Source organism: Hippocampus bargibanti, linkage group LG01 (assembly GCF_051943395.1).
Source record: "Hippocampus bargibanti isolate YZ-2025 linkage group LG01, ASM5194339v1, whole genome shotgun sequence".
In the NCBI taxonomy this organism is placed as follows: Eukaryota; Metazoa; Chordata; class Actinopteri; order Syngnathiformes; family Syngnathidae; genus Hippocampus; species Hippocampus bargibanti.
Genome location: NC_142734.1, coordinates 18473099 through 18485428, shown reverse-complemented (window position 1 = coordinate 18485428; position 12330 = coordinate 18473099). Strand labels below are relative to the sequence as shown.

The window sequence follows — 12330 nt, the reverse complement described above, 5'->3', positions numbered from 1 at the left end:
TATATATATATATATATATATATATATATATATATATATATATATATATATATATATATATATATATATATACACACGGCCGATGGAAGCGCTCCTGTACGACTGAGAGCTTACACAGACGTGTTGCAGAGTGTTGCAAATATGTAGGATGTTTTTTATTTCTTGTTCCGACGTTTTTCGGGTTTTTCTCTGTGTTTGCTGCATTAAATTATGCACGTCTTTGAGTGGGAGTGTTGAGTGTGCGTGTGTCAATGCGTGTATGAGGCAAAGATTGATGACATTTCACCTGCGAAACGAGCTGATCATGTGATACCCGGAAATTGTGAAACGCATGCGCAGAATAAAATGTCGAGTTCTCAGACCAATGACTGTCACTGCTGTGCATCATTTCTCTTGTAAGTATGTACTTTCAATCGCTACGAAAAGTTACCATTTTGTTTGTTGTTAAAACGCTAGGATTGCTGCCAGAATGACTAGAGCAACAATATGCCCAGCTGCAGCAGAAGACGAAAGAATTCGACTTTTTTTTCATTAGCACTGGATGAGAGCACGGACGTGCAAGACACTGCGCAACTGCTCATTTTTATTCGTGGAGTTAGTGCAAACTTTGAGATATGCGAGGAGCTGGCAGCAAGTGTCCCAAACCATGGAGAAGTTGGACCTGAGTTACAGAACTGTGATGGTCTGAAAGACGCATTCACGCCCAACAGTCTCATTGACTTCTATGCCGCCCTCCCAAACGACACATATCCAAACACGCAATGAAAATGTCCACAGTTTTTGGCAGCACGTATATCTGCGACAAAAGCTTTTCTTGCATGAAACTGCTGAAATCTCCAATGAGATCAAGATTGATAGAAGAACATTTGCATCAGTGCTTGAGACTGGCTGTCACTAGAATGGAACCTGATATTCAACTTCGCACCGGCCAGATGCAGACCCACAGTTCACACTGATGAACATTCATGAACATTCATAGGTAAGCTCACTTTTCTGACTTAAATGAGTCTGAGCATAAACAAATACTATAATCATAATAAAATCTACTGGGATAAAATCCATCTTTACAGCCATACTGGTAGTGAAATGTATTGTGCTGTGTAGGTGCTGTATCACTTAGTTCACTTTCTCAACCTGCTTCCTTTGTGATTTTCACAGTGAAGTTGATGAGAGAGATCTGCAAACAGCGGTGTCTACAAGCCTACTGGAACCTCCAAAAGGATTATAATGAAGGAAAACAAGAACTTTAAGAGACTGCTCATATGTGTCAGAGAACTCTGACAACTGAGCTGAACTTTTATCTGTTAGGATTGTGCATGACACAACAGAAAGTTAATGTTCCATGGCTTTTTATTCTATGAGAAACACAGAGACAGTTATTTATTTCATAGTGTTATTTATTTCCTGTTTTTCTATGAAGAACCCAGAATTATTTAGTTATTATTTATTTCATTAATAGTGTTATTTGTTTCCTGACTTTTTTTCTGAAAAGAACATGGAAAGGGTTATTTGGTTATGTGTGGCTTTCTGGAAAACAATTTTTTTTAAGCTCCCCTACGATCGTCACACTTTTTCTGTTACAAACTGACACCAGGCCCCCATCTCAGAAGGGAAAAATATGTGGCCCTCACAGGAAAAAGCTTGGGAACCCTGGGTTAAAGCAACAGTTTCATCAACACTGAGTGACAGATTTTTATTGTCGCATATCACTGGTTGCCAGGAGGACACATTCAAGAGCGCTTCACATTTACAATGTTGGTAAAGTGTTTGTAACATCATTACACAGTAGGTATGTCTCCACACCTTTGTTCAAATTTCAGACCTTTCAACATTTTTTCCTACCATTAATTTACCTGGACAACGTTATTGTATTTTCTTTTCCACGGCTTATTTTTTCCTTCAGAATGACATCTTTACAGGGCTTGCCCTCTTGTTCTTGCACCACTTTAGTGGCAACACCCAAAAAGGACAATGGACACTCTTCAGAGTTCAAATGTGCTAGCCGTCACCCCCAAGTGATGTTGCAAGGCCTTAGCATAGCGATGGGCATTTGCATGATGGCTCTGGACATTTCTTGGCTAGCATCACACTGTCGCCACAAAGCCAGTACTTTCGGTGATATGGCGTCTGTTGCTTGCTGCTCGCTGTCACTTTTCTGTCATGTTGGCTTGCAACTGCTACGTGGACAGCAGTGAATCTTCCTTCTTTTCCTTTCGGCTTTTCCCTACAAGGGGTCGCTACAGCGAATCAGTGTCCTCCATCTTCAGAGGTTTGATTCGCATGTTTGTTTTAGCCAATCTTTTACGTCGGATGCCCTTCCTGACACAACCCTCTGTATTTATCCAGCCTTGGGATTGGCACAATAAGACACTGGCTTGTACCCCCTTAACGGGTCATTTCACTGAATCCCTTACTAAAGTCCCTTAGATTTCTCAACTGCAAGAATAATAAAGGCAAATAATTTCCAATCCATGTCAATAAACAATAATGTGTGTGTTTCTGAAATTTCTTATGGACATTGTTCTCTGGCAAACGAGTCTAGAACCAGTGGGAGTCAAAATGAAAAGGAATAATGTTGGTTTCTGTTCGGAAGCAATATCTAATATCAGGAAAGCCTGTTAAAATACTGATGCTTTGGGATTAAAGAGAAACACCTTAAACGGTAGCAGCACCCCTGCTACCGTTTAAAGTGTTTCTTATTGCTGATTTCCCATTTAACATGAGTTTGAATGTGACTGGTCCATTCTGAACATAGCCACATCCACAATGAAAAGAGAGGATTCACATTTGTGTAACCACATTATTTCAATTGCCTTATTTTGATTTCTGCTCTTGAACGAGATTAAAACATAATTTCCAAATGGGCTGTACAAGTTAGCGGTCACATTTGCAAAAGGAAGATTTTGAGGTGATTAATCATGATCTATATGCTATCTTTTTCCCAAACCGTAAAAACCTGACATTTGAGTAGCAGTGTGTAGACATTTTGTATTCAAGGCCGTACACAGTTTAAAAGGCAAGTTGAAAAAGACGTAAACAGGAAAATTAGCATCTGTTTTTAGTGTCATTTACAGCAGTGGCTAAAATCACCTCAATTGTTGAATAATTGGAAAACACTAAATAATCCCTCTCAAGCTATTTTTGGACAAAGCTGCGATGCACAACACAATAATTTAACAATATGTATAGTGAATGCTTCGAAAAAGACATTATTAATTTCTCCACTGTGAGACAAATAAAGGCATATCCAATCCAATCCAATTTCTGAGAACTGGAGCCGAGCAGCAAATGCTGTTTCAGCACATTTACTGCTTCAGCATATTTAGTGAGATTTGACTCAGTTGTGTAAACTTCAGTATGCTTTGTACCACTGTCCGATATATAAAGCACCACTTGGTAAGAAATACTATGGCTTTTAAAGCCTGCAAATATCCCACTGAGAGTCTGTAGGATGGAAAAAATAAAATACTGTAATGTCTTTCGACACAAAAAAAGAGGACATTCTCATTTGTCCTCCGAGGTAACAAGACTGCACACATCTGGATGTAACCCACTTGACTGTCAAGTCATATCATGGATTCACATGTGCACAGTTTGAAGTAGTGGATCCTGTATATGGTGGCTACAACACGGGCAGCCGCTCACAGTCACAAAGGGGGGAAGGTGGTCTCCTATAAATGTCAGCAGCAGATGGAGCACTTAGCAATCTCAGCTGAGCCCCCGTGACAGGCTGGTGACGGCGGGGAGGAGTCAGTGAAACAAGCTGCTGTTGCTGATGCATTAAGTGATCCTCTCATGCTGGATCTGGTAGTAGCAGGCCTGCGGGAGGACACGGATCATGCCATTGGGTTGGAAGGATTTTTAGGACCTTGCAGAGTCAATTAGCAAACAGTATCTTGGTTTATGATTGCCCAAACGTTTGAGGTTTTCAACCACACATTGAGGGGTGGGGTGACAAATTGACTTAGAGGTCAGCACAAGACAACTGAAGACAACTCCACAGCGTATAGCTGCCATCCTTTGTGAGCATGAAAGCAAGGATAATTGTTGTTTGGTGATTATATTTTATGGGATGCTAAGTAAGAAAAAAAGTACATCTTTACATTGTATTCTGTGACGAGATTAATGGTGTTTTTTTTTACATTGCCATTTACCTTCAGGGTGGTGAACATGATTCCGTGCTCCCCATGCTGGATGCAAGGGTCCATCAGATCTTCAATCAAGTTGACCTCTGACCCAAGGTTCCTGATACTGGTATGTTAGACAAAAGTATATAAATGGCAATCATTGTCCAAGAAAGAAGCTACTTTTACAAACAAGTCCATATAATAAAAAAAGGGTGCTCACCGAGCACGCAACACCACGTAGAGGAAAACAGGAAATAAGTCATCCATGGACCATAGAAAGTCCTGCTTCAGCAGGGACTGCACTTCTTTTGTGATCTCCTCAAAGGTCAGCTGGATCACATGCAGCTTGTCTGATGGGGTGAACGTTGTGCTGTAAAATCAAGATCAAAGAAAGTTCCATATGACATGAATTACTGTATACAGTATATTGTATTAAAATGTATAGTGTGTGTGATTTTTATAGTTTTATAGAAAGAGTTTGACAGTAGGTGATTTCTTGATGGGCTTGAATTTGAAATGTTACAATCATATCTATCCATCTATATCCATCCATGAGATCAAGCATATTTACACACTTAGTTTTTGATCATCACACTAAAAATGAATAATAGCTCAAATATTTATGATTTTCAAAAGTGAAATTTTGCCTGATCATTTTCATGAGGTGCGAGTACAGCCGTAGTTACCAATCAGGACAAACCTTATTTGTTGCAGTGTTTCTACTGCAGAAGCAAAGCACGTATCCTTGGTTGTCGACAGAACCTGGATGAGACATACCCACAAAATCACTTTTACATTTCTGGAGATGTACAGTCCCAGTGAAAAAGGATTTGGTAGGGGTAGTTTGTCATTTTTTGTGCCTGAATAAAAAAAACTGACATTGAGAAACTACTTGCATTTCCTTAGTTCATCTCTGTGTGACATTAAATTTGGTTTGATGAACCAAAATCTTTGCAAAAAAAAAAAAAAACACAATTTATGAAAGGAGGAAATACACTTCCACACCATTGTCTGCTTTGAACCAAAACAGAACAAAGCAAACTACCTGGAGGTTTTCCGCTGGTGCTGGCATGGAGACTGAAAGAGGCCAAAACTTCCTGATAGAAAAAGAAAGATTTAAAACTGCATCAAACAGATTCTTGAAATAGTCCATTTATATTGTGAGACCTACTGCTGGACTCCCAGAAAGGCAAGCAGGGCCAGATCAGGCTGCTTGTTGAGGCGAAGAACACATTCCCAGTAAACGTCATCCTCTTGCTCCTTGTCAAGCGCGTACAGCGTGAAGAGTGGCGGGTAGAGGCGGGGCAGCAGGACAGGAAGCAGCAGAGCCAGGCTGCTCACCATATGGCTGCGTAGGGTCTGCTCCATTTTTAGGTTCTGATTCTTTCGGGAGGCTTCTTGTTCAGACAAGCTTTCACTTTTGACGTCTGATTCATCCTGAAACTGGATTGGCTCTCGAATTATACCGCCATCTTGTGGCAAGTCTGGGAACAGAAATCTGTGCAGAGTTCCCATGCAAAACAAGGAAAATAATATATTATAATACAAATAACTTTTCAGAACAATTTTAAGTGCTGCTCTGGTCGTGGCAATACTGGGGAGAGTTGTGTGGCTTTTGTTGTGCCTATTGTTCTCTTATGCCATTCCCAATGAAGGAAATAGATACATTTATTTAGGCATCTAAAATATTGCTCAAGATAAACATAGTAAGTTCAATCAGTATAAATATTGCTTTGCTTGTAAATAGATCGATAACAGAACAAAGAGGCATCGTTGGTTGGAGAAATATGTTTCAGGTGCCAGAAGATCAAAGGGGAGCCGGCTGGCAGACACAAAGGAAGTGTGAAATGACAACATCACCAAATGCTGGAAAACACAGATGAAAGGAACTGACTAAACACTAACTCGGCAGGACACAACTTTTGATCTACCTTGCACCCCGCCTGGAAGTCAGGGAACTACCTGGGAGCAGACACGTGAACCAGATCTCAGGAATGACCAAATGGGAACTTGATTTCTTTGTGTGGGCCAAATTTGAATATGCATGTGGTACACCTGTAAATATGGGCTCCTCAGTCTCAGTCTTCGTCTTTCGTCTCTCTTACTGATTTGGGGCACACGGATATTTTCTGTGTCAAGGAGCTGAGACCCAGAATTCTGTATTAGATCAAATTGTTAGGAATAAATTATCTGTGAGTAAGTTGCCGGCTTCTTTGGTGATCTCTCTCACAACAAACATGCCAATTGTTAGGTTACGATGTTGCACAATAAGGTAAATATTTAATTCCGTTCATAATACAGTAAAGTCTCGTTATATCGATATCGGTTATATCGATAGTACCGCTTATTACGATACTATTTTCATTTCCCTTGCACATTTCTAGTCTTTTTATGTATAATTAGTACCGTTTAGTACGATACCCGGTTATTATGATAATCCGGTTATTACGGTGCTCCTTTTCATCCCCCGCCGGCCATTTTTGTTGTTTATATCGATATATCCGTCGCGCCATTGTTCAACTTGGTCACGTGACTAGTTACGTGAGCCGCCATCGGTCGCGCCATTGGTCGACTTGGTCACATGAGCCGCCATCGGTCGCGCTATTGGTCGACTTGGCCGTGTGACTTTGTCACGTGACACGCCATCGGTCGCGCCATTGGTCAACTTGGTCACGTGTCTTGGTTACGTGTCACGCCATCAGTCGCGCCATTGGTCGACTTGGTCAGGTGACTTGGTTACGTGCCCAGCACCCGTGTAGCAGAGCCATTTTCATTTTCAGACGCTAGCTCGTGTGTAGCAGACGAGATTGAAGTGTTTGTGTTAAAAGGTAAAAATGGGAAGCAGAAGAAGATTGATGACTTTTTTAAATTGTATACATAATACAGTAAGATGTAAGCGTTGCAGTTTCCCTGTTGTGTTATGTACATGCCCACTGTACTGTATATGAATGCAATCGTTTTTTGCAACAATGTCTCTTGTTTTGTCTGCTGAAGCGCGATGATTTTGAAAATTATTAACATCTATACTGTGTATTAAAGGACAGCCGATGTCACTTTTTATTGAAATGCAAATAAAAATGACTTCACGCCAAGACGTCTTGCATTGCTTGTGAATCCAAACAATGGCTTCAGATTCGGATAATATGCTTTCTTGTTACACATCCAGTTATGAATATGTTTCAAATACACTGTAGTTCTGAAGATTAAAGCATACATGTTTACAATCATTAAAGAATTATATGTGCCATTTTGAGGCAACATTGGGGGAACATCTCTGACCCAAAAAAAAAGGGAGCTAATGGCCAGCTCCGTTTCTTATATGGCGCTTGGCTGCCCTCTTTTGGCGGCTTTTGTTTAATGCAGTTCGGCGCAGGATCGGATATATCGATAGTCCCGGTTATATCGATATTTTTTCGGACTCCCTTGAATATCGATATAACGAGACTTTACTGTATTTACAATTTTAAAGATAACGTAAAATGCTAATATTAGCCTGTAATATTTTAACCTAACACATTCACGCAACGTCTTAAGGTATCTTGTTTCATCTCTCTCTCCTCGATCCCTCTCTTTTGTCTGTCCTCATCTCAACCTAACCAGCCAAAATAGACAGGAATATTGCTTCCATCGCCATGTGCTTGTTAATGTGGGTCTCGGCTGAATTTCTTTCATATGTGATGAATGACTTCCTGACCTGCTAAATGTGTAGTGGCTCAGACTAACTTCTGTTGGGAACTGGTGCTATTGCAATAAAACAGAAATGACTGGACTTCAGGGTACTACCTTACAATCCGGAAGATTCGGTTAAGATAAGACTTCAACTCAATGACAGCTTGGGGCAGGAGTCGACGGTTGGCTCCAACCCCAACATAAGTCATCCTGTAGACTGCCACCAAAGCTTCCACGAGCCTGCCGAGTGGGTGAAGTGGTGTGTCACACGCCTTAGAAGAGGACAAATAACGTTTTATGCCAGGTCAATTGGTCATCAGCAGAAAGGCTTAGTACAATGGAACCCCAATGGTCATTAACAATCGCCTTCCACTTCTAAGAAATGCAGTCTGGTGCCCAATCATTGCCATTCTATAACCATAACCTTCTTGTTTGGATTAGATTAATTGAAAAATAATCAAGAATATTATACAGTGATACCTCAGCTCACAAACTTAATTGCTTCCCAGAGGAGTGTGTGTAAGGCGAAAAATTTGTCTGCCGAACATTTATTTCCCATAAGAAACCATTAAAAAATAGAATCATCCGCTCCCATAAAACAGAATTTTCTACTAAATAAGCCTCAAAACTACACAAAATATACCTTATTTTTATGTATAATAAATGTGCTATTGTATCGGAATCAAAGAAATAAACTGTACTGTATAATAAAGTTGTTTTATAGTAGCCTCTTGATGATATCCGTGTGAAGTTGCCGTGCTTTCTCGGCGATAATACCCTCACTCACACTGTCCCATGCTAGCTGTTTTTCGTGAATCCAAATCAACAGAAGTTTTTCAACCTCTTCTATTGCCTGAGATCGTTGCTTAGACAACACAGAAACACCCTTAGCCACACGTAGCAATGGTTGACTTAGCGTACACACACACACACACACACACACACACGCACACACACACGCACACACACACACACACACACACACACACACACACACACACACACACACACACACACCTTGTTTGTGTTTTTCGATGATCTCCTTCCTCTGCTCGACTGTAATTTTCTTTTGTGTCCTCTTTGGTTTAACAGTAACCTGTAGTGGGGTCTTTTTCGGCCCCATAGCAGCATAAGTAATCCACTCGATAACAAACCATGCCTGCACTCAAAGAAAGTGGGTATGGAAAACTAGTCACCGTGGCGCTGTGTGGTTTGGTTCGTTCGCCAGAAACTAGTTCGTTAGCCAAGACTATATGCTCACAAATTTAATGTTCGGGTTTGTAAGCCGTGGCATCACTGTATCTTATTTCCTCCAAAGCTCTTGTAATTGTGTTATTCTTTGGTGGTCGTTTCCATGTTATTCATCAGTTATTGTGTGTTCGCACAAGATAAATGACTGCAGGTATTAATCAGTACACAATATAGTCGTGTTCTGTGCTCACTCCCTCTTTTACCGCATAGAAACCAGAAAACAATCACAATCCTGGGCAGAGTTAGTGTAAATGACATATGAGCAAACACTTTTTTTCACGGCACTGTAAATGAGGGTAGAATTGTACGACGTCATATGACTTTAGGGGTTCCAATGTAAGTGACTGCTAAGAGGGGCTATACCTTCATGAGGTAACGATGGATAGTGTGATATCGCTCCAAAGTAATGAGGCCTACATGCTGAGGGATAACCTCTAAACTCTCCAGAGTTCTGCTATGACTTCGAGACAGAAGTTCTGGACTGAGAAATGCACACATATTTTTGTGAATTTGAACAAGACAGAAGGATAAGAATAAATTGTCTGAGCCTCAAAAACAAAAAGGGAACATGCACCTGTCCAGAATGTGACGTCGGTTGGTAGTGAGGGCCACTGCAATATTGTCCCATGCCTTGCACATGTCTCCTTGGCCAGGTGCCTCGCAGCCAAGTTGGCGCCAACACTCGTCAAAAACCGCCTGCCATTTCTCCTCAGCGCTCACACACAGACGGCCCAGCTTCCTGACATATTTAAAACACACAAATATACACTTAAGTAAAGGCAATTTCACTTATGGTGACAACAGAATATCTCGAGACACTTTACAAAAATGAAATGATCGAGATGCACACGCATCAGAAAGCTACCAAATACGGGCTATGAAGGAGTCCCACCTCTCTCATCCATCTGCCACTTCAGAAGTCTCATTGGAGGTCTCATAATTAAAGGTGAACTTACACAGATTGAATCTTGTCCTTGTCAATTTCAAACAGATGTGGCTGAAAGTAGGAGCCAGTTACTTTGGGTCCAGTGCCCCATTCACCACTGAAAAATCCCTCCAGATAATCCCCATTGGGCATCGTCAGCACTCCCTAAAGTCACAGATTTGTGAAAATTGTCACTGTTGCATGATCATAATATGAATTAACTCATTCACTGCCATTGCCGAATTTATTCAGGAATTGACAATATAACAGAGTGCCATTCCCAAATTTTTATTGGTTTTGGTTTTTCTGGCTGGGGGTACCGATAGAGCGCTGGCCAGACCTTTGGCAATGTTTTTTCCCTTGCACGCGGGGGCAGCACCTCTTTTTTCCATGTTAGTGCTTTGTTCTAGTTTCAGCTGTTGTTAAAATGCTATATTAACCAACATGTATGTATTGCATTGAATTTTGGACAGCCTCATTTCAAGCTCATATAACTCCAGACTCATACAATTATGGATAAGAATTGACTCTTTTTTTTCTGATGAAAGAAGAGAGTGTAACGTTTCTTACGCTGCATTGAATGTTTATGTAGTCCTAAAACGCAATATTCTGTGGATCCTCCTGGAGTTTGAATGAAAATGACAACCCTGGCACTGGAGTGGACACATATTTTTGCAAATGTCTGGCAGTGAATTAGTTAAAATGAAAGCATTTAAAGCAACAGTAAGAAAGCATCTCTTCTAGATGAAGACTAACATGAAGTCAAGTCAGCTGTAAAAGACTATGGCTCTCCTGCAACCACAGTGAGCACCAGCAATGGTATGAAATAGACGAATACTGATTACCTTTCCGTTAAGGGTCCAATCATCAGAGAACTCCCCCTCGTATGTTGTATCGTCCTCAGACAAAAGGATTCCAGTACCCTGAAAGAAATAACAGGATGAACTTAATACAACTAAAAATGTAGCATGTCCCCTTTGCAGAAAAAAATATATGATCCTTTCTCCCACCTCGGCTTCTGTGCTCGGAGTGGGAACGCTAACCATGCATGATTTCAGTCCCATCAGGTAGAATGAATGAGTAAGTGTTCCATGCAATAAGTATCTCGGGTTGTGCCAAAGGCGAATGAGGCAATGAGTGAGGTGCGGATGATAAAAGATGTATGAATGAACTAACAGGCGCTCTATGTCTGATGAGGTGATGGTGTTGTGATGGAAATAAGTTAATGCATGACTGCAACCGTGACATTGTTTTTTTTTTTGCAATAAAGGAATCTTAGTAGTTACTCCAGCTTTGTATCAAAACATAAATCTATTCTTGCAGTCTACCAAGGCAGCTAAATCCCATCTAAATTGTGACAAATGCACCGGATCTCTACAAGAAGAGCTACCATAGGAAGTGGCCTGACTTTTGCCTTATTTCTATTAGTGTTACTCAAGAAATGTGAATGAAAGGTTTCAAACAGGACTGACTCCTTAAAAGTGAGGTTGTGAGAAATTTCTCACATCGGCTTTAGTAAAATTACCATCCCGCCCGTTGACAGCGGGCAAGGGATAAGGGGAATTTTCACCCATGGAACAGAGAGTTATCTAGGAACTTCCCAATAGGTAAACGATGTGATATAGTGAGTACATTTTCACTGCATGGTAAACATATGATTTATCATCATTCTCTCATTGTTTCTCCTACCATCATCTTATTATCTTTGAAGGATCCTTCGTAGTAAAGGCCAAACTGCGTGACAACAACCCCGGTGCCTTGCCGCATGTTGTCCTGCCACATACCAATGTACTTCTCGCCTCTGATGGAGCGAAAACACGCACACACAAAAAATACCTCTCCATGTGAATTTAAACAAAAAAACTCCAGCACACTCCAATGGACGTTGCAACGTACTTGGTGATATCATCAAAGACGCCATAGCCAGTCTTCTTGTCGTGTACCCACTGGCCAATGAATACACTGGGTGACGAGGTGTTGAGCTTACCACTGCGCAACATGCCATGGCCATGGCGCAAGCCCTCCTGGTAAGATCCTTCATAGACCTCTGTGTTGGCATATCTGTGCAATGTAAAAAGGGTCCGACAGATCAAGTGGACATTATCTTTTAAAATCTACAATAATCACGCAATTTTTTTTAAACTGCAGAGTAACACATTGCACATCATGTGTAACTGAAGCAGAAGATGCCCACCTGTAAGTGCCCACACCATGCATTTTGCCATCCTTCCAGTGACCTTCATAGTGATCGTTTTCATTCAAGGTCTTATTTGGAGCCAGAAATTCACCAAAACTAAACAAAGAAAAAATATAGTGTCAGAGATATGACAGTCGGACACTGTGGACAAAGACTCGGAA

The 12330-nt window shown here is 40.9% G+C and overlaps 1 protein-coding gene across 7 annotated transcripts in view; it reads right to left on the bottom strand.

Moving 5' to 3' along the window:
* Positions 1 to 1678: 1678 nt before the first annotated feature.
* als2b (alsin Rho guanine nucleotide exchange factor ALS2 b) overlaps positions 1679 to 12330 on the bottom strand; it is a 30831-nt gene continuing 20179 nt past the window's right edge. For 6 of the 7 annotated variants that reach the window (XM_089001768.1, XM_089001778.1, XM_089001787.1 and 3 more), the window contains 14 exons: positions 12167 to 12265; positions 11869 to 12033; positions 11662 to 11773; positions 10818 to 10895; positions 10004 to 10137; positions 9622 to 9786; positions 9411 to 9528; positions 7911 to 8068; positions 5299 to 5625; positions 5173 to 5224; positions 4828 to 4889; positions 4348 to 4497; positions 4155 to 4251; positions 1679 to 3819 (listed from right to left, as the gene is read on the bottom strand). In XM_089001768.1, the coding sequence (XP_088857894.1) occupies positions 3781 to 3819; positions 4155 to 4251; positions 4348 to 4497; positions 4828 to 4889; positions 5173 to 5224; positions 5299 to 5625; positions 7911 to 8068; positions 9411 to 9528; positions 9622 to 9786; positions 10004 to 10137; positions 10818 to 10895; positions 11662 to 11773; positions 11869 to 12033; positions 12167 to 12265 (1756 nt within the window). In that variant the 3' untranslated portion in view covers positions 1679 to 3780. Of the gene's footprint in view, positions 3820 to 4154; positions 4252 to 4347; positions 4498 to 4827; positions 4890 to 5172; positions 5225 to 5298; positions 5626 to 7910; positions 8069 to 9410; positions 9529 to 9621; positions 9787 to 10003; positions 10138 to 10817; positions 10896 to 11661; positions 11774 to 11868; positions 12034 to 12166; positions 12266 to 12330 lie in introns of those variants that run through there. The other variant, XR_016115652.1, reaches the window with a different exon arrangement.